Source organism: Epinephelus fuscoguttatus, linkage group LG9 (genome assembly GCF_011397635.1).
Source record: "Epinephelus fuscoguttatus linkage group LG9, E.fuscoguttatus.final_Chr_v1".
Classification (NCBI taxonomy): Eukaryota; Metazoa; Chordata; class Actinopteri; order Perciformes; family Serranidae; genus Epinephelus; species Epinephelus fuscoguttatus.
The window spans coordinates 38,742,123-38,764,613 of NC_064760.1; the positions used below are offsets into that span (position 1 = coordinate 38,742,123).

The 22,491-nt window shown below is 41.6% G+C and overlaps 1 protein-coding gene across 3 annotated transcripts in view; it reads right to left on the bottom strand.

Annotated features, from left to right (window-relative positions):
- Positions 1-748: 748 nt before the first annotated feature.
- The window catches only part of rell2 (RELT like 2), a 29,347-nt gene continuing 7,604 nt past the window's right edge, over positions 749-22,491 (bottom strand). For 2 of the 3 annotated variants that reach the window (XM_049586092.1, XM_049586090.1), the window contains 5 exons: positions 8,077-8,286; positions 6,708-6,770; positions 5,814-5,877; positions 5,117-5,293; positions 749-5,031 (listed from right to left, as the gene is read on the bottom strand). In XM_049586092.1, coding sequence (XP_049442049.1) covers positions 3,111-5,031; positions 5,117-5,293; positions 5,814-5,877; positions 6,708-6,770; positions 8,077-8,272 — 2,421 coding nt within the window. In that variant the 5' untranslated portion in view covers positions 8,273-8,286 and the 3' untranslated portion in view covers positions 749-3,110. Of the gene's footprint in view, positions 5,032-5,116; positions 5,294-5,813; positions 5,878-6,707; positions 6,771-8,076; positions 8,287-13,680; positions 13,818-22,491 lie in introns of those variants that run through there. The other variant, XM_049586091.1, reaches the window with a different exon arrangement.

Consider the following 22,491-nt stretch of genomic DNA (forward strand, 5'->3'; position numbering starts at 1 on the left):
ATAGCCGCTATTCTTCCTCTTTGAGTTAGCTAATGACTGCTACCAGCTAGCTTTTTAAATCTCCCAGAAGTGGGCTGCACACATATTACGTCAAAACGTCCTGTCCTGCCAGCTGTCCCTTTTACACAGATGTCACTTCGGTGCTGTTGCTACCTCTGCTGCTGGCTTAAAGATAAGACATCTCTGTCTCCCACATTCCCTGACTGAAGAATGACACGTGGAATAATGGCGTGAAATTTTTCACCTTGAAGAGCTGGTGTAAAAGAGACTAGTGATACATTGGATTTTTTCAATGGGTGAAAAGATTGCATGAGAACTTTCCTTATGGAGGAGGTTGCAGTTCGGTAAACTTGATGAATTAAATGTAGGTTGATATTAAAATACTTGAGGTTATTACTTTAATAGCTGTTTTTTCATCTTATCCTTAATTACCATAATATTGAAAAAGCTAAGCATTGGGAAGGCTGTTTGTTTTTTTTTTTTTAACATTTTCTGTCAAGAGTGCTTTTGAAACCAATTTGTTTCATTAGGCTACTTAAAAGAAAATTTATGTTTTTTACAAACTGGATCTTCTTTTTGTAATTTTAGCTACCACTCTTAGGTTAGATTAGTGCTTATATAAGCAGTCAGAGTGATTTAAACAAAACCAAAGTCTTATAAAACCAAATCTCGTGTAAATACCATTGCCCTGTCCAAAGATTTTATTGTTATTTCAGTCATTCTCCAAAAAATAAACAAACTCACAAAATTAAACCAAGGTTGTAAAAACATGTAATTTCCCTTAAAATGTCATCAAATTGGACACAGCTTTACACATGATACACTCTGGACCACACCTTTAAATTGTTGCTGCAAAGTATATAATGGCTTTGTTATAGAGACATAATGCACAGTAAAGGTGAAAGGTGAAGTTGTGTATATATACTCTATGTGTAACATCAAACACCTGTAACTGAACGACAGTTGTTACTGCCTGTAACCAGATTGCTCCAGTGTTGGAGGAAGTTTTTTGAAAAGTGCATCAAAATAAATAGTTTTGCAGGTATGATGCATATAATGTTGTGAGTTCTACTGTATAATCACATGAAGGGGAACAGAAGGCAAATCAATGGAGAGATCAATTATATATGTACAATATCACATGTTCCATATCTGCTGTAGACGCTTTAAAAGTTAGACTTTAAAATACTCCATTATATTTCAAAATACACAGCATACCTTCAAATAAATTACTTTGAAATGTCACAGCTTTAAGGACTGCAGAGGTTGTTTTGTGGAAGTTTGTGGAAGGTCTCTGTAGTCTCAGCTTATTTCACATGTAGGGCAGCCACACTGTCATCCCTGGATATGCACTGCTCGATACAATCATCAGTACAGAGTACAAAGTCTATGGCTGTACTTTGCATTATGGCAATCATTTGCTGTTGTTTCGAACTTTCCTGGTAAGCATTCAATTTATGTTGGACATACTACAAACTGGCATGAACAGACAAAGAAGACTAAAAAATTAGCCAATATTTTACTGGATATGTAATAATTTCACAATTCCAAAAAACTAGTCTGTGACTGGTATACAGGAAATGTTGTATATTTACCAGTCGAAGTGCCTGATTACTATAGTATAAGGTTGCCCACCACCACAAGACCCATGTTCAAAACAACTGCTAGTGTTTGTATGGTGGGAAACCAGTGAGGGATCAAGTCCATATTTCCTCACTTGCATGAACAGGGAACCAGGGTGGGTTTATGGGGGGCTTTGTGAACATCTATAAGAATTTTATTCACATAAGAGAAATGGTCATTCCAAATTTGGAGAAAAAGGGAGGACATTTGGATTGAACAGACTGTTGTATGTCCCTGGCAGCATACTTTACATGCCAGCTAATTTACAGCTCAGTGGCCTAGTGGTGGAGTGTCCGCCCTGAGACTGGGAGGTCGTGGTCTTTGATCCCTGGCCAGGTCATACCAAAGACTATAAAAATGGGACCCATTGCCTCCCTGCTTGGCACTCAGCATCAGGGGTTAGAATTGAGGGGTTAGATCACCACATGATTCCCGAGTGCGGCACTGCTGCTGCTCACCGCTCCCTCAGGGGATGGGTCAAATGCGGAGAACAAATTTCACACACTCAGGAGTGTATGACAGTCAGTGGAACTTTAACTTTAACAGAACAGCATGGGGTGAAACAGCGTTACATGAACTTGCTGCGAATTCACTTAACTGATATATCTCTGTTGGCCAAGCTGCCCATAGAGCGACTGTTGCTCCCCTGTGCTTGTGCTGTTAATCTTGATTCACAATCAGCAGGATCAATAGATGAGATTAGAACTTGCCAGCTCTTAGCACCTTTATATATCAGCCAACCAAGTGGTCAGCTTGTCACATGTGAAACTATTTAGTCAAAGGAAAACTCAGCCTCTGCAAAATATAGGCAAGTGTGGGAAATATAGAATAAAAAAATAAGGATTTCATCCTAACATAACTCTTGCCATGCAGTTTAGTACAGACAGTAATGTTTCCTTCAGGAGTAACAGTAATGGTGTTGGTCATCCTCTGACTTTTCATGTAGCCCCCTAATCAGGCCAAAATCCCAGTTTCTCCAATACTGGAAACATCTTTTAAAATTGAGCATGTTAATATTGGCATTTTGCGCAAACGCTGATGTCCGTGGTGCTACATACAGCCTCACAGAGCCGCTAACATGGCTCTAGACTCTGGATGGAATAAGAATACGAAAAAACATTCAAAACAAAAAAACACAAAGGCATCGTTTGCAAAATGGTTAGCCATGATGTAAACTAAAGTATTAGTGATTTGTGTTAAAAGGGTAAAACATGCATCATTTATCATATCATCCTTTCAATCTAGCAGTGGTATATATGATGATTTTTCATCAATCAGCTGACTAGTCAGTTTACCAGCCAGTTCAGTCTCACTGCAACATTTTCACAGCTGTGGTTACATAATCAAAGCCGTGTTTATAATTACTTAATTTCATTATTACTACATTTCCCTTCCTATAGTCCACTAAGTGGTACCCCTTGGTATCACTTCTTTCTTTGGATTATCAGAGCTGAACTCTGGACCATGTCACTATTAGACTCTGCCTGTTAGTCCTGTTTTGTGTTCACCATCTTCTCCAACTCCTCCTCCACCCTCTCTACTTCTTCCACCTGCATCACTTTGCAGTCCCTAATATCTTCCATCTCCACCATATCGTCCTTGTCTTGGCTCGCCCTTGGCCTAACCTCTGCTCCAGGAGGCCCTCTACTTTGATTTTCAGCTTGTCCAACACCTGAACCCTGAACCTCTCCTCCCAGACCAACTGCTGGACCAATTCCTGCTTTTTCTGATTCATCCCTGAGTTCAGAAGTCTCTCCTTTCTGGTCTTTTACTGAAGTAGAGGGTTCTTTCTCCTCCACCATAGTGACAACAGAGAACTCTCTCTTGCTCTCAGGACTGGCTTTGATGATGGTCACACTACTTATTCTGCTCCCTAATTGTGAGGAGGGGGACAGTGGACTGGAAGGTGACAAAGGCAAATGGCTCAGTCTGTCTTTAGAAAACTGATCAGTGGGAGAGTAAAGGGCAGAACATTTAGAATCTCCCTCAACTGGTGAAAGTTTAGCTTTCTTGAGAATCCCCACCCTCACTTTTTCTGTCTTTTCTTCTGTCTTCATGATTCCAGCTCCTTTCAGCTCTTGTTCCTTTAGAGGTAATGGACTTGAAACCATTTCCCCTTTGGTCATCGATATTTCAGACATCACACTTTCTGACTTCAAATTCAGAAGAGGAGAACTTCCAAAGGACGGGTTTTGGTCAGCTGGAGAAGAAGAGGGGTTTTGTGGTGATACTGGCATGGTGTCAAGTTTGGGGCTAGCAGTGAGAGCAGGTAAGGAAGTTTGGGCTTGTAATGGACTAGCACTTATTCCAAAGGATGAAGATGGAATAGGGGATTCGCTAGACATCGCTCGGCCTGACTGGAGTTTGGGGCTTGGAGTGAGGGCAGGAGAAAAGGCAGTTTTTGAAGACTCTGATGGTGTACTTTTTGAGCTTAGTTTGGGGCTTGGTGTGACTGCCACGGGTGAGATAGGAGTTTTTAGCGAGGAGGCTAAAGATGGAGGGGATGAACCTAAGCTTATTAAAGCTAAGCTAGCACCAAAGCCTGATTCTGGATCTGGGCTGGAGCTTGGGTTGGAGGGGGTTTGGGTAAGTGGAAGACCAGACCCAGAATAGAGTTCAGGTTGGCCAGTAGGACTGACAGGAGTGATACCTGCAATGGATCCAGGCATTGGGGCAATGGGTGTAGAGGTCTGTAGTGGCCCAGGATCATATGCCTCTGGATTGTTTAACACCTTATCACCTCTTTGTTTCTCTGTTGTTTTCAATGTCTGTCCAGATGAAACAGGGGATGGAATGGGAAGAGAGCTGGGGACAGAAGCTGCTGTGGTCCCAACAGAAGGTTTGATCATAAGGTTCGTACGTGGCTCAGGACTGGGCCCATCTTTAGAGCCATCCTCTGGAGTAGACTTAGAGCCACGGGCCTGATCCTTACTTTGAGAAGAGGGAGAATTAACAGAACCTGAAGTTTTAGCCTCACGTTGAGGTGAAGAAGGTGACTGATTCTTTGAGTGCACAGTTTCAGGTTTGATACCAGGTTTAGTACCACATTCAGGAGAGACTCTAGTGTTCTCTGCCTGCGAGAGTTCCTCCAGCACTACAGGTTGCTTCTGAATAGCTAATCTGAAACCTCCAGTCTCCCTGCCTGTCCCCTCTGCTCCTTTAATGCCAATGGGGTCGCTGCCCCGCCTCAGCCCAAATATGGTTACACTCTTCTTGCGTTTCCCCACATTTGGGCCAACCCCATTGGAGCCCTCTGAAGGTGGTCGGGCATCCTTGAACATGCTTCTCAGATTATACCCGCCCTCCTTCCGCTCCTCACTGTCCTGGGATTGGTCCAGCTGGTCCCCTGAACTGATCATTGGATTAGGACTTCCATGAGGCTTCTTATCTGTGTGGGTCACTCTGAACCTGAAGGGATAATGATAAATTCAGGATGATATATTTCTGCTACTCCCTCCCAACATGCACTGTGCATGAGTGGTTTAATAATTACCTGCCAACAGAGAAGACAGTCTGCTCTCCAGGTCGTTGTTTAAAGCGGGGAGTTCGACTATGTCGTCTGCCCTTTTTAGCTCGGACCTGGGCACAGAGATGGCAGGTGTTGTGATCGGTGCCTGAGTGGACTGTGTGGTGATGGGGAGGAACACCACCAATGGACTCCTTGCGCAATCTGGAACAACAACATTATCATTAGTATAATCATGACTATTATTCTCATTATCATGGTGTGTGTATAATATGTGATGTGTGTACTCTAAAGCAGGAATTGTGCTTCTCTGAGCTGCATGTAGGCAAACATTTGTATGTTGATCGGACATGTAGAGAAAATCGATTGGTTTAGTTGGTCAGACTATTTACAGTGGTAATGATGAGGTAAAATAAATTATTAGACTTGATTCATTTTTAAATTTTAAATTGTTCACTTTAGTCATTGTGTGGAGGAATGAACATGCAAAGTCTCCGAATGCTGGTTTAAAAATGGTTGATTATGTGCATATACCAGTCAAATATGGGAAACTGTTCTGACATTAAAGCTACAGGTAAAACTACACTGTTCACATTCACTTCAGGGGATTAAAGACATTGTCGAGCTCAAGACAAAACATTTTAAATGTTTCTTTATGACATTAATATGCAGTCAACAAACAATAATTTGTCACAGTAATACAGACTTTGTTGGATGAGCTTACCTGGGGTCGTGGCGCACACAGACATTTTGGTTTCCAAACATCTCATTGAAAGCTTCCATGTTAGCTACAGGTGACAGATGGAAGAACCCAAGTAAGAGTAGTGCTAACCGTGTACTGGTAGATGGATTTGCTGATACATACTGATTAGGCTTGGGCAGTATTACTGTATACCAGGGTGTTTAGACATCCTGACAGCTGGTGATTACTGGAACAGTGGAATCACAAACTAAACGACTTACAAGACTAAGATGGTTTTGGTGAGTTTTATTTTGTCTCTGTCAAGATTGAATGAAGTGTTTTATCATGAGTTAACAGGGCAGTTAAGCTAGTCTTTTGTGAAAGATGGAAACTTGGATTCAGAGGGTGTACGGTTGTATTTCTCTGTTTAATAAGCAAAACAAGTGAGTTGTTGTGATATCATTGTGCCAAAAACTGCAGTTCCTCTATTGGCCACTTGAGGCTGCCTTCTGAAGCCAGTCAATCCCCACTGACACCCATGCTAAAATAGAAATAAACATGTTTATAGCCTGGTACAAAAAAATATGCATAATTAAGGTTGGGCTGCTTTGAGTGACAGGCTGTCTCCCAACAGTGTCCTCACTGCCAACCTCTCACCTAAATATCGTGACTTAGGGATAAATAAACAAAGATGGCCATGGCCTAAATGTAAACAAAGCAGTGGCTTAAGTCACGGTAGCTACGTCCATTCTTTTTAGTCTATTTTAGTCTCTTTACAGTCAATAAGCGCTGCACACAGATAACGTCATGTACCCAAGACCCTGGTGAAATTTCAGGAATGTATATGTAAAAACAGATACTGCCCAAGCCTAATACTGATGTTATTTGATAAAAATAACATTGCAGGGCAAATGCATGATGCAATGCTTTTGTCACCTTCATTCTCAATAATGCATTTGAGGATCTGTTCCACTGTGTCCTGGTTCTCTTCATCCTCATCTGAAACAAAGCAGAACAAACAGATCAAACCCACAGCTTTTAAATATCGCAGTGCCTTTGTCCAAACACCACACCCAAACTGTCTGTCAACCAACACTGGTTGGAGGGACGATTCACTCAGGTTTGCAGAATTTACAATCACAAATGAGAGGTTATGACATATCCCCCGTACAATAGAGATTAGTGGTATTTATAGATCTAATTGTTCTGATTAATATCAACATTTCTTTCGACACACAGTGTCCTTTTTACTGTGGTACATCCACAGAACATCAACAATTTTCATCGAGAATATTTATTTGATATTAAGCTGCTCCAATGAAAACTGACCACCATGATATCAGTGGATTGTCCACACCAATATAGTACTGTTCAGGATCGGGAAATACATGCTGCTATTTTTTTTTAAACATAATTTTTCAATGCAGTGATTTTTTTTAAACATTCACAGACAGTTATACTGCAAAAAGTCCACTTTGAGCTCAAGTGTACACTTTGGTGAGATGGATATTTGTGTGTTGTGTACTACGGTATTTGGGCAAAGTTTTTTTTCAAATACTTATTATGCCTTTCAGAGACATCCATGTTCCATTCTTCAGCTGTATATGCATCTGTGTTTGTGTGTTTACAAGCGTGTGAATGTTCATACATGTGCATAGACAAAGTGAGTGTGTGAATGTTTGAATAACTTTGTGTGTGAGAGTACTTGTGATACAGACCTCAAAGTAGACCACATAGATTTGTGAGTGTTTGTGTATTTCTGTAGGAGGGCGTGGGTGAAAAAACAGCGAGTGGAAGAGAGAATGAGATGGAAAGAAACACTAAGATAACAAATGGTCTAAATGTTGAGGATCACAAATGCTAAAAAAAAACATAGGTAGTAGTATTTTCTCTAATTCTGAAGGAAAATGTTTAATGCCTGTATATCATGGACAATATAGAATTATGGTGGATAAGTGGAGCTATGATTAAAGAGAATGCAGTATTTTCTTTCTTTATAAATACCGAATTTGTATGTAAGTGCAGTTAGAATAACATGCTCCCTCCCTGCCTGGCAACTGCCAATTCTTTTTACCACACAGACCTTCTGCTGTAAATGTGTGGTCTACAAGCCCAAGATAACCCTGATGAGATGACTGGGGATATTTTTGATATTACAGAGCTCCTCCAGAGCCAAGAAAACGTTATGCAAATGTTTTCACAGGCTAAATAGCACTCCTGAGACTAGTAAACTAATCATTAAATGTCAGTGCTGTGGAGTTCCCCTTTAGGTTCTTGTAAACCACCCTGTATATTCTTAACCCACCGTCGGAATTTCCTCCAAGCTTCTCCTCCTCATCTTCATCTTCCATGTCTCCAGTGCGGCAGCGGTAGCCCTTCTTCTTCAGCAGGTGGCAGATGAGGAAGCCAAACAGTCCGGTGAGGAAGAAGAGGAAGACCACCACAAAGATAATGTAGGGTGGGGGATTTTCCCCCACCCCTGAGGCTTCTAATTCAGTCATAACGTAGGTTCAGTCTGAATCATAGAGAGAGAAATTAGATTTAAAACAATGAATCTCCACATTTGTGTCATGTGTCTCATTATTTCCTGTTAAATTACCCGTTTAATTTTGCTTGTCTCTAATAAAAAAAAAGTTGAGAATGACAGCCACTCACATTATACAGCAGTTAATACCACCCACATATTACAAACACATTATAATCACTGAGATATGAAAATGGGAAATGTTGTGTAAGATTTCTAATCACCAGATACAAGCATTAGTGACAGAATAATAATTATTGATGTTGCTGGCAGTTGAGCTGTGAAGGATTTTGTCAGTGTGAGGACAAAAGTTACAAAATGTGATTAAGAGTTTAACAAGAACAATAAGGTGGATTAAAGCCATCTTATCTGTAGTAAAACCTCCCATCCCCAACCTCGATCAAGAGAGACAGAAATGTAGTGTCAGTTAAAAAAAATGTACAGGCTTTTCAAATCATCTTCAAGCCTTCAGCTTACCTATTACATTTGTCTTCCTTTTTTTAGGAACTATATGTTGGGGGTCGCGGGTGTGCTGGAGCCTACGCCAGCTGATATTGGGCGAGAGGCAGGTCACATCTTGGATAGGTCGTCAGACTATTGCAGGACTGACACATAGGCCCCTTTTACACTGCCAGATTTTCCGCGAATGTTGGGCCGTTTTGCCGGCAAGCTGCGAGTGTTTAGACACACAGAGTTGATCGAGGTACCGAATTTTCCGCCTCGTAGAGTAGACATATTGGCGGAACCCTTTTAGTTTAAAAAGACAGAGGCGGCCTTCCGCAACGGAGGGGGCTGTTGAAGACTTGTGGGAGGAGCTGTTGATGACGCCGCACGTGTGAGCCACTGGCGGTGGATAAACAGGAAACAGCTGATAGCAGGAATGAGTGGCTAGTACTAGTAGCAAGAGGGAAACACAAACCTGAAAGACACTGTAAAGATGAGCAACTGGGGAGACAAGGAATCGCGCGCCCTCCTTGTCCTCGCAAACAAGGAGGCTATTAACCACCAGGTGACAGGAACGGCGAAGAATGGGCTGACTTATGAGAGAATCGCAGAAGGACTGATTAGCCACGGCTTCCCTTGGAGTACGTCACTATTTACATCACATGCTGAGCTACATGTTTTGTGACTTGCTCACGCGAAAGTAGGTAGGCAGCATTTTGCCGCACTCCCCGATTTTGTTTTAATACTGCCAATGATGAAAAAAGTCTGACTGGGCTTTCCTGCAAAGTTGCACAATTCCTGTTCAAAAAGGGCTATAGAGACAGACAACCGTTCATGCTCACATTCACACCTACAAGCAAGTTAGGGTCAGCAATTAACCTAACCTGCATGTCTTGTGGGATTTTGGAAGGAAGCTGGGGCACCCAGAGAAAACCTGACACAGGGAGAACATGTAAGCTGGTTCGAGTCCAGGGGAACCCAGGGGGTTTGAACCAGGAACCCTCTTGCTGTGAGGCAACAATGCTAACCACTGCATCACCATGCCACCAATGTTCACAACCATTAAAAAAAGTAAAAACTAGCTCAGAAACAGCTCATTTGGCGGCTCAAACTATTACTCAGGATTGTGGGGGCGTGATCAGACCATACTTGATCTGACACTACAGATCATCCTTACAGTTCAAGTAACATTAGCTACCATTTTTTCCCCCCTTTCAAACACTCGCATTCAAAGGTTTTGCTGCCATGGACTAAACTTCAACAAATCTATCCAATGGACACTCCTTGGTAAAAAAAAAAAACAACAACAACTAACTAGACAAACTAGCAAACAAGGTTAGACCACCCAACTCTGTGTTTTTATTTGACTACACCTCCCAGAATATGGTGCTAATCTTTTTAGCAGCTTCCATTCACTTACATGACATGGCTAGCATTAGCTTTTCTTTGTGAAACTTTTGAGTTTATCAGCTACCCCAATAGTCTGCTAGTTATCTTGGCTAATTGGCTAACTAGGGTCAGACTAGGGTAGACCACCAATATTTGTGTTTTTTGTTGACTTATACCTCCCAGACTAATAAGTGTTTTAGTGTCTTCCATCCATTTACATGGAACGGTTAGCATTAGCTTTGTTATTCTACACTTTTGCTCTAATTATCAGTGATATCAGTGATTAATACAGATTTGGATGTTATACTCCAGTCTTCTAGTTAGCTGAAAAAAGTGTGGCATGCATGGGAATGAATTATAACTTTCACAGGGGCTCTGACAATAGTCAGTTACTGTCTGTGCTGCTGTTTGTGACATGAACCATTGTGTGACACATGCATTTAAATCTAATCAACACGGGATTGACTGTATCTAAGACTAAGTACATAAGAACATTAGTCCATCTCCAGTCCAGTCCTCTTCAGACTTGCCTTTTCAATGAACCTTGTAAGTAGGTTAAGTTGTTCCAAGCCCCCTCATTTTGAAAAGACATTTATATAAGATGAAAAAGAGAAAGAAATAGGGAAAGAAAGAGAAAGTCAGAGAGAAAGCAGTGCATTTGAACAAGTATTGTGTAACATGCCTTTTTTTGCCTCGAAAACAGAACTGCAGTGGTTTACAGGCAATTATGAGACATAATAGTACAAACACTGCCTAGTGTCAGACAGAATTGCTAAGATGTTACACTCCATTTCCATTTTCAGTCTAACATTGTGTCCACTCTGATTCCTGCGAGGGAAGGGGATTTGATTTTCCCTAACTAGTCACTGGAGACCAACATATCTGCCTGAATCTAACCTATTTTAAGTCCACGCTGATGCGTAGTCATGCAAACATATTTAACACATTATGATGTTGGGTGATATTGAGAATACATGTCAATTTACAACAGCCTCAATGGCAGCATCTATTTTTTTTTGTAGTGGTTGCCATTGTTGTTATCATTACTCATTGGTTCCAGTGCACTCCTTGACAACGTTTGACAACAGCAGCTTGAAAGCAGCTTGACAATGGTGTTAGTCCCACCTGTTATGCTGATTAGCTAATTGATAGTCCCCGTATGGCGCTCATTGGTCATTTTTATTTAAACCTATAAAACACTGTTTTATGTCTCAATGCCAGACAGATCAGTCAGCTCAGAAGAGTAGCCAAATTCCAAGGTCAGGACCCCTGCCATATCACTAACTCTTGCTGCCTTCAAATGGGGTCATGTTTACTATGTTCTAAGAAAAGAGTCTATATGAATGCCCCACTCTTGTGGTATTCACAACTCCAGAAATGTAAATTTTTGAAATGTTCGGAGTTCACGAGTTGTGAACTGCTGCTGTTTCGAAAATGGTGGAGGGCATCGAAGTTCATTTGTCAAGTGGATAGCAAGTTAATATTGTAAAATTATCTGTGTAGAGTTTTTCTTGATAATGAGGAATGAGGAAGAAGTTAATATTCCCAATAGTCTCATCTTTTTCCTCTGTCATTACATGTCATGATCCTGGGTCCTTGTTTGTACACTGTTTCCTCTGTTATTTTGTAGTCACTCTCCTCATCTGTCATGTCTTGTTTTACTTACTGTCTATGTGTGTTATGCTGTCTATGTTATCGTCTACACAACCCTGCTTAGTTTCACCTATTCCTTTGATTAGTTTCACCTATCCCTCATTACCCCTTTCTGCCTTGTGTCTTTAGTCTGTGTGTTCCCTCTTATCTGTGCCAGTTCGTCTTCATACCCCACTGTAACGTTCAAGCCTTTTTTCTCAGTATCAGTGTTAGTTTCCTAGTGTTTTATCGTGTTCTCCTGTCACCAGTTACCAGACTGATGTTTTCCTGCCTACCCTTGGACTCTCATCTTGTAAGCAATCCCTTAAATAAATCATTGAACTGTTCCGGTTGCCTCCACATGCATCTGCGTTTGGATTCTACCCTGCAATTTCCTAAGACTCTAACATTATGCCTTTGCAGGCCTAGTTCCTGTATTATGTAACCTGCTTGCTAGATTGTTAAATTGTTACTCGGTTGGCCTCTAGACTCATCCATGTTGCCATTGCCTTGCAGCAGTGTTGTCATGATTTAACTACTTGAACACTAAGCATATTGTGTGCAAGACTTCCCATGTCACAACCATGAGCTCAAGAGTTCCATTTGGCAGCATCAAGCAGCATCCGACTCCAGCCACTCCCTCCTGCCCTGCAATAACTCCTTTCCTTCCAGTCGCAGGCCCAATCCCAATCTCCACCCTAAGGCCCAAACCCTGAACCCTCATGGACTGGAGTATGAGAGGCTGCAAGGGCTCGAAATGGTATAAGGAATGGGACAACACATATGTTACCTTGACAACACCAAAACATGTTACTTAAGGGGTCGGTCCCTGATTTGAACATCTGCAGGACTCTTGCCATTAATTTAGTCGTTCTTGTCGAAACAGCATCATTAAGTACAATTAAAAGAAATGGTAGATAAATAAACTAGATTTATCATTATTTGTAGATGAATAAACTAGGTTTGTAATATCCGTGCCCTTCTGCATGACATTTAGTCATGACGTATGGAGAACAAAACCCAGTGTCTACAAAATCTCATAATGTTGACAACACATGACATTCTAATGTCCTTAGACATTTAAGATATCGTCAACCAGATTTTCATTCCAACCAAATTTGCCATCTGTCCAGTGTAAGAGTCTATTATCTTTCTGATGTCATACTGACATCCAGTGCCAGCTGGGAAGGCTGCAGTTCATACTACAACAGTGGGTTCAACAATTTAGGGTCTGTAGCTGAGAGGAGGAACAAGGACACCCCGAGTGGAATGAAATAAATGAAACTGTAAGTTTTATTTATGTCTGACAGACTCTCAAACACATCTCACAGCAATATCAGAGACACAGTGTGGTCAAGGCTAGATTATCAACCAGGACAAAGCAGGCAGCTGCCCCAGGGGGCCCCAGACCAACAGGAACCCTGAACCCCCAGGTTCGCTGTCTGTTATTTGGTTTGTTGCAGTTTGAATAAATGCAAATGTGTCTGGGAATGTGCACCAATCAAGGACATTAACAACAGAACTAATAAGGGCCCTAAGACCGGGCCTAAGTTAATTCCTAACTTTTGTGTCAAAACGTAATTTTAAGACCTTAAATAAAAGGTACATATTTCCAAGTAAATGTGTTGTGATCAATTACAAAAAAATAATCTGAAACACAGCAGGTTCGGTTATTGCTCAAGCAAATTAATATTGACTAGTATATGTGCAAAATATTGTGTAACACAGTAAACAAAAAGGGCAGTAGGCCTGGTACACTTTACAAAAGCAAAGATAACAGAAGAAGAAAACAAATTCAAAGTTTATGCCCAGCATCAATTGACAATTATTCCTGAACACAAATATGCAAGCTTTGAAAAATACTGTAACCTTGCAGCATCTTTCTTTATGCCTGATAGCTGACAAACAGATAGTCCTTACCATTGTGCTGCTGGTCAACAGTGGTTGCTTCCGAACATGTGTGCCAACAAAAAACACAAGAACAAGCTGTAGAGATTTGGTTGATAAACAATGTAAAAATGTGTGTTGGATAAGAGGCTGAAAAGAGCGGACAGTGTGAGCCCCTCCTGTACAAGAGGGTTCCCCTTAGCCCCACCCTTTCTGTCTATCTATGCTGAGGCACAGAGACAGTGTGTGAGAAGGAAAAGAGAAAACAAGGGAACCTCATCTTCTCTGGTACAACAACAAAACTCATAGGTACTGTACATCATATATTATAAAGATTTATATATGTATATAATTATGTGTCATATAACATGAAATTATGAATCTACAAAAAGTTAATATACACATCCATACACACACAGTGCAGACTGAGAATTAACTTATGGCAGCTTATCAGTGTTGCCCTCCTGCTGGCTTATCAGCATCCAATAACGCCCCTCTCACACACACACACACACACACACACACACACACACACACACACACACACACACACACACACACATACATACACATACCAGCAAATATTTTAGGCTGGTTAAGCAATGATATCATTGGCACTCGCTGCGAAACATCATACATTATCAAACATCACCAGTTCAAATAAATGTTACTGTCACTATGATAATTCATAGTGCAGTAATAATGATCATAAATTACTTTGGCCATCTTGTTGAGACCACATGGGGGATGTATCGTAGTTTGTAAACAAACTGACACATCCCCCCATGTGACAATGGAGATTGAGCCAATCAGAGTATAGTACCTTCCAGGACAACACCGTCGATGTCACCGATGACATCAATGAACTCTCTTTCTGAGTTTCTGGTGGATTTCATTTGTAAAACAACAGAAGCAACTGAACCCAAAACAACAGTTAAGTCCTCCCACAGCCAAAAATCATGGATTACCAGAACCAGCAAGTCTGGAAACTCTAAGCACTAATTTACATATAAATGTTACATAATTAGTAATTATTATTTTTATTATTATTACAATCAATCAATCAATCAATCAATCATTTATTTGTTATATGGAATTGTACAACATATGTTGTGAAATGTGATCCCATCAGCTCCTTTTACTTGTGCACTGTAATGTAGTTCTTTGTTGGATCTTCTTACATTGTTGGCTGCTATTTTATTAACTTCCTTGTTTTCAGATGGTTCTGGTGATCCATGGTTTGTGGTTGTGAAACAGTTTAATTGTCCACACATCCTGACCCCAGCAAGATGCATTGTCCCTCCTCCTGAATATGGCCGGCGACGCTCTGCAGTTGCCTTTGAATGGCGTACAGCAGTAATCCACAGCAGGAACAGGATAGCACCTTACATTTCTAGCGTCACACCAGTCCTTTTTCAGCGTAAAGTACACACCTATCTCCTTCTGGCCTCGATTTAGCCAAGTTTCAGTGAATCAAAGGATACCACACTTCCTGACATTCAGTGGGAAACTGATGTGGCATGGAACCCTTCCAGTTTATTTTCCAAGGCCTATGCTGTGACTTTTCCTTCTTCCCTTGACGTTTACTGGTGTTTACATTTAAAAAATATCGACCAGGCTAACTAAGAGGAGTCATAAGAAGGAGAGTTTACAGACTGATGAGCTGATCTCCTCATCCTGATGAGTGACTCGTAGCCACACGCCACCATCATCCAAAGTCAACCAACACTTGCAAAATAGACAAAAAAGCATAAATTTAGTACAAATTGAGAGAAGCTGACAGAGTTGACTGGAAACATCTACGCCAATTACTGTGAATAATATAGGTTTATGGAGGGCATTTTGCATAATACAAAAACAAAACAACCCAAGGCCTCCTCAGTGACTTAGGAGACAGGCATGAAACGTTAAGAAAAAAGGAAAATATACCAATAACATCACATTTTGCCTTGAGTGGTGCTGTGTGTTCAACCTAAGGCAGCAGATATTACTAAAGTTTCAATAAACATCAGCATCTCTTTTACCACAGTTGCAAAAACAGACCAGGTTTTTCACTGGTAGTAATAGTAGTTACTGGATGTAACCTCAGTTGTTTGAGTACAAGAACTGCAAGGAGAGAGGGAGGGAGTGACATGACACCTGGACGTGGCGAGTTATCTGACCAGATTATCATACTTTATAAAAAATGCAGTGCAAATGACTTTGCCACAGAGTTCCTGCCCGAGTGTCCTTGTTTGTCTTCATTTCTAGTGTTGTGCTGCATTTTTGTTTTTTTGCTACTAATGCTCAAAGTAAAGACATACTGCCTTGTCTCCTGTCTGTTTCAGTCCTCATTCTCTGCCCCTGTTGCAGGTGATTACAGCTTTTGTGCTACCCCCAAATTTAATGCTTGCAGCTCTACGCCACTGCTAACAGTTGATGATGTTGCTGCCAGCTGGTATTGCCACATCTACCACCACTGCCCTCTTCTGGTGTTTGTCCACCACCACTATGTCCAGTTAGCCAGCAGCTGTTTGTCAGTCTGGAAGCTGAAGTCCCACAAGATCTTAGCCCTGTTGTTCTCAACCACCCACCCATACTGGCTACAGATGTTCCTGCACACTATCCCAGCCACTTGATTGTGCCTCTCCATGTACACTGATCCTGCTTGGATCTTACACCCTGCCACTATGTGCTGTATCGTCTCAGGGGCATCTTTGGGCCTTGGGTTTGATCTGCTGTGGTAGATCCTAGTCTCTATGGCTCTTGTGCTTAGGGTCTGTTCTTGTGCTGCGATGATTAGTGCCTCCATGCTGTCTGTCAGTCCAGCATTCTCCAGCCACTGGTAGGTCTTCTTGATATCAGCCACTTCCTCTATCTGACAGTGGTATGCACTATGTAGGGGCTTGTCCCTCCATGTTGTTTGCACCTCCTCCTCTTTGCTCTCATCAGGTTTCTGTTGTCTGAGGCATTCACTTAGCAGCTCATCCTTTGGGGCCATCTTCTTGATGTATTCCTGGATTTTAGATGTCCTGGATAGTGGCTCTGATGCTCACTCGTCCTCGGCCTCCCTTTCTGCTTAGTGTATAGCTTCAGGGTGCTGGACTTAGGGTGGAACCCTCCATGCATGATAAGGAGCTTTCTTGTCTTGATATCTGTGGCTTCAATCTCCTCATTTGGCCAGCTTATGATCCCAGCTGGGTATCTGATGACTGGCTTGGCAATGCTTACATGTTGATGGCTCTGACCTTGTTCTGACCATTCAGCTGACTTCTCAGGACTTGCCTTACTCTCTGGAGGTATTTGGTGGTGGTCGACTTCCTCGCAGCCTCCTCATGATTTCCATTAGCCTGCAGGATCCCAAGGTACTTGTAGCTGTCCTGGATATCTCCTACATTGCCCTCTGGTAGGTCAGCTCCCTCAGTTCTGATCATCTTTCCTCTCTTTGATCTTTTTACCATCCGGCCACACTTGTCTAATCCAAATGACATCCCTATGGCCATGCTGTAGATCCTGGCGGTGTGGATCAGTGAGTCGATTTCTAACTCATTTTTGGCATACAGCTTGATGTCATCCAGGTCATTGAGCAGGTGGCTGATTGTTGTCCCACTTTGCAATCGGTATCCATAGCCAGTCTTCTTGATGATCTGCCTAAGGGATTCAGGCCTACTCAGAACCGCAGTGGTGACAGTGCATTCCCTTGGTATATGCCGCATTTGATGTTGACTCAGGCAATCGGCTTTGAGTTGGCCTCTAGAGTCGTCTTCCACATTCCCATGGAGTTCTTTATGAAGGCTGTTAGTGTCCTGTTGATCTTATACAGTTCCAGAAATTCCAGTATCCAGGTGTGTGGCATTGAGTTGTAGGCTTTCTTGTAGTCAGTCCAAGTGCTGCACAGGTTGGTCTTCCTGCTCTTGCAGTCTTGGCCGATTGCTCTGTGGACACTTTTTATCACGTCCAGGGTCGAATTCCATCTGGTTGGCATGTCTTGTATGAGCGACTCCTTCTTTTGTCCATGTTCAGTTTCTTGTTGTTCTAATTCTGCAGCACTTGCTGGACTGGGTTTGAAGTGGCCCACAGCTTTTCTGCATTTGGCCAGGACATTGTCAAATGCACTGTTCAGTAGAGATACTATGACAGAGTGCTGGAGACTGGGGGCGACACAAGGGATGTGTTCAAAAGGCAGATGTCTCCCAGCAGTGATCATATTTCTTGCACCATCAGTGCGAAGTGTGCTGACTTTGTGACTATGTCTCTTCAGTTTTCATTACAGTCAGAGCATGTGAATGCAGCTCCCACTGTTCATCAATATAATGCACTGTACCTCCGAGGTAATTATGGTTACCCAGTGATGTCCAGTAGTCTGCAGTGAGAGCAACAGTTGGTGCATGTTGTAACGCCGTCACTTTTGTAGCCCCCTCCTTTTTATACAACTCATGTATTCTTCTTGTGATGGTGCGTTTCAAGGAAGGCTCATACGTGCTGTCATTCTTTGCGATCCTAGGAACATTCCTCAGACCAACATCTTCCACAATACTAATCGGCCTGCAGTTTGTAGCTATCCACTTCGCTATGGCATTTGTTAGCTTGTCTTGCTGTTGTTTATCTATACTTCTCCCACACGCTGCATCCAACGTAGTCTTCTGAAGCCTCCCTCCACTATTCTGGTGGGTGATTTACTGGCATCAACAGTGTGTATTGCATTTAAGCAATACTTCAGACTCGAAGTACTCCGGTGATAAGAAAATTAAACTTTGCAGTGGTTACAAATAACTTTGGTTCTATCAGCTCCGCTGTCTGGAAGAGATTTAAAATTAAAATGTCCATGTAAGAGTTAAGTACCTTTCTCCATTCTTCTGTCCCCACCAGTTCTTCTCTGTTCCGGTTCATGTGAGCGCTGGGCAGTCTTAGGCACACCCCAAATGCTCTCATTGGTTGAGACGTGTGATGACGTCCATCCCAAGCCAGTATTGATCAAGATCCCACCCTTCCTGTGACCCATGGTTTGTCTGTATGTGTATTCCGTGCCAGTGAGCAATGAACTTTCAAAATAATCATACTAATAAAAAAAAACTGCGTTAATGCGCGATAAAATAATTGTCCACGTTAACTTGCCCATCCCTAATATATACATACATATACTTGTATTGCTTTTATACAACAGTTCAACAGTTAAATAAGCAAGGCTGATTAAGAAACTCCCCGTGTCTTACGGCATAACTTCCCGTGTCTTACCATATACTTATTGGGACTTTCATGGTAACTCTCTGACATCTACATGGCATTTTAGAGGAACCTGTTGTGTAGTTTCGCTTGTCTTACAGTAGACCTGCCGGGGTCTTACAGTGGAACTGCTACTGTCTTATGCTGTCACTCCCAGTGTCTTATAATGGAACTTCATGCGTCTTACCTTGCACTTACTGGGACTTCCCGGGTGACTCTCTGACATCTACCATGACATTTTGGGGGAGCCCATATGGTTTAGTTTCACTTATGACTTACAGTGTAACTCGCTATGTCTTACAGTAAAACGTCTTACAGTCCAACTCCTGATGTCTTACCATGTAGGCCTACTTATTAAAACTTATAACTATAAAATCAGATATGATTTACAGTTTTAAAATACACGAAAATCATACTGCAATATGTAACCTGTTTAATCACACAATGACAACTTCAGAGTTATAAAATATCTTTATTCTTTACCACGCAGACACCTGGTACTTACATGCTAAGTGCCCAAGACTTCCCCTGTAAGTACCAGGGACCGGGCTGTATTGTAAAGTGCACACTGTTCACCCTTCCTTACCATGCAGGTACCTAGTACTTACACTCTAAGCACCCGAGACTTCTGCTGTACCTACCAGGGACTTTCCCTGTAATTACCAGAGACCTACACTGTACTTATCAGGGAGCGGGCTGTATTATAAATTGCACACTGTTCACCCTTCCTTACCATGCAGGTACCTGGTACTTACACTCTAAGCACCCGAGACTGTTTATTTACCAGTATGCACTTTGCCTGGTACCAGGTACCTGCATGGTAAGGAAGGGTGAACAGTGTGCAATTTATAATACAGCCCGCTCCCTGATAAGTACAGTGTAGGTCTCTGGTAATTACAGGAAAGTCCCTGTAGGTACAGCAGAAGTCTCGGTGCTTAGAGTGTAAGTACCAGGTACCTGCATGGTAAGGAAGGGTGAACAGTGTGCAATTTATAATACAGCCCGCTCCCTGATAAGTACAGTGTAGGTCTCTGGTAATTACAGGGAAAGTCCCTGGTAGGTACAGCAGAAGTCTCGGGTGCTTAGAGTGTAAGTACCAGGTACCTGCATGGTAAGGAAGGGTGAACAGTGTGCAATTTATAATACAGCCCGCTCCCTGATAAGTACAGTGTAGGTCTCTGGTAATTACAGGGAAAGTCCCTGGTAGGTACAGCAGAAGTCTCGGGTGCTTAGAGTGTAAGTACTAGGTACCTGCATGGTAAGGAAGGGTGAACAGTGTGCAATTTATAATACAGCCCGCTCCCTGATAAGTACAGTGTAGGTCTCTGGTAATTACAGGGAAAGTCCCTGGTAGGTACAGCAGAAGTCTCGGTGCTTAGAGTGTAAGTACCAGGTACCTGCATGGTAAGGAAGGGTGAACAGTGTGCACTTTACAATACAGCCCGGTCCCTGGTACTTACAGGAAGTCTTGGGCACTTAGCATGTAAGTACCAGGTGTCTGCGTGGTAAAGAATAAAGATATTTTATAACTCTGAAGTTGTCATTGTGTGATTAAACAGGTTACATATTGCAGTATGATTTTCGTGTATTTTAAAACTGTAAATCATATCTGATTTTATAGTTATAAGTTTTAATAAGTAGGCCTACATGGTAAGACAAAAGGAGTTGGACTGTAAGACGTTTTACTGTAAGACATAGCGAGTTACACTGTAAGTCATAAGTGAAATTAAACCATATAGGCTCCCCCAAAATGTCATGGTAGATGTCAGAGAGTCACCCGGGAAGTCCCAGTAAGTGCAAGGTAAGACGCATGAAGTTCCATTATAAGACACTGGGAGTGACAGCATAAGACAGTAGCAGTTCCACTGTAAGACCCCGGCAGGTCTTAGAGGAGTTACGCCGTAAGACACGGGAAGTTACGCCGTAAGACACGGGCTGTATTATAAAGTGCTACCAAATAATTGTCCACGTTAACTTGCCCATCCCTAATATATACATACATATACTTGTATTGCTTTTATACAACAGTTCAACAGTTAAATAAGCAAGGCTGATTAAGAAATGTTGAAAAATGAGGACAAAATAGATAATTTAAGCATTTTACGATACATACACAGTGAAATAATCGTGATGTTGTACTCCAATATCATCATGGTTTTACTGTCTCTCGACCAATCAGATTGCAGGGCCGGAACTAACTGTTGTATAAACATACATATACTTCCTGTTTATGTTCAAACACACACTTAGAAGATCTTTATTCACAGAGCTCTCATCTGTGTTTTTACAACATAAACCACATAAAAATCCCATCTCCTCCCCAAACCCCATTTTTAGTACCAGTTTAATCTCTGTTCCCTCTGTTTGCTTAGACCAAATACACCAGGGAGCGGAAGGATACACAAGTGGAAGAATACTTTATCTGTTTAGTTTATCTAATTTATGCCTGAGTTGATATTTTTATATATTTTTTTATATGGAAAATGTTTTCTTATTTTCTTTAAAATAAGTGAAATGAAATGCAATTATTACAATTATGGAAGAATCGTAATCAAAGTGTTTTGTCCCACCATGAAGGGTTTCTGTGGAAAAGAAAGACTATATATAGAACATAAATGGTGGTAGTGTGACATTGAATTAGTAGTGGAAAATTTCTAAGGGTGGAGATATATTTTCCCTCAAGTCCCAAGTCATGACAACAAGTTTTCATCTTCTTATCTGACCGTGACCAAAACCTTCCCCTACTCTTAACTGGACTGTGTTTGCTTCGCTTGCCAAAGTTCCCCTATCACCTTATTTTTCAAACGATGATTATATAAAATTAGGCAAGCGTCGGCCTGCTGTTGTAACACCAATTTCATTTACACATTGTCAGCAACATGTGATATTATTGCTGTTACATAGAACCATTTAGTAAAGATACATTATGCATCCAGGTGTTCCTGCTGTCAACCACAGTTTACTGTTTTCTTTAAGATAGTAAGGGCTCACACACACACAACCACACTTACACACAAACCCAGACACACACACAAACAACCATGTGATTGACCTGCTCTTGACCCCTAAGAGCAGCACACAAATACACACACAGCATAGCATCTTACTCTGTGTACAGAGTGTAAAAAAGACATATTTGTTTTATTTTTTACATTTAAGGATGAACTAAAATGACTCTCCTTAGAAATACTTGACTAAATGTCCATTAGCCAAATGCATTTAACAACTGAGTGAGTCACGGCACACACACTGTTCTCATTTGTACTTGTTTGTAGGAGGAACAACACAAACACCTTGTCTAGATCGACCGTGAAGCAAAAGCAACACATCAGAAGCATAACAGCAGCAGCTGCAGTCCTCTGTCAGTGTTACACTGTCTCTTCAGACACAGGACTGCTGTGTGCACTCCAAAGAGTTTTGACAGCACTCACAGCCCAATATACAATTAAGGAAGTTGGAAGAAAGCACATTTTAATGAGAAATTAATTTCATGTTGCAGTTATGCTTTCAACTCCTTGTGTGGAGAGCTGTATTCATTAAAACTAAAGACTACTTTCAGACAGACGACAGCACTGTGTAAAAACACACAGACTCCTCATTCATTTGATGCTGTTGATGCAGCAGGGGTGCCAAAAGCAAAGG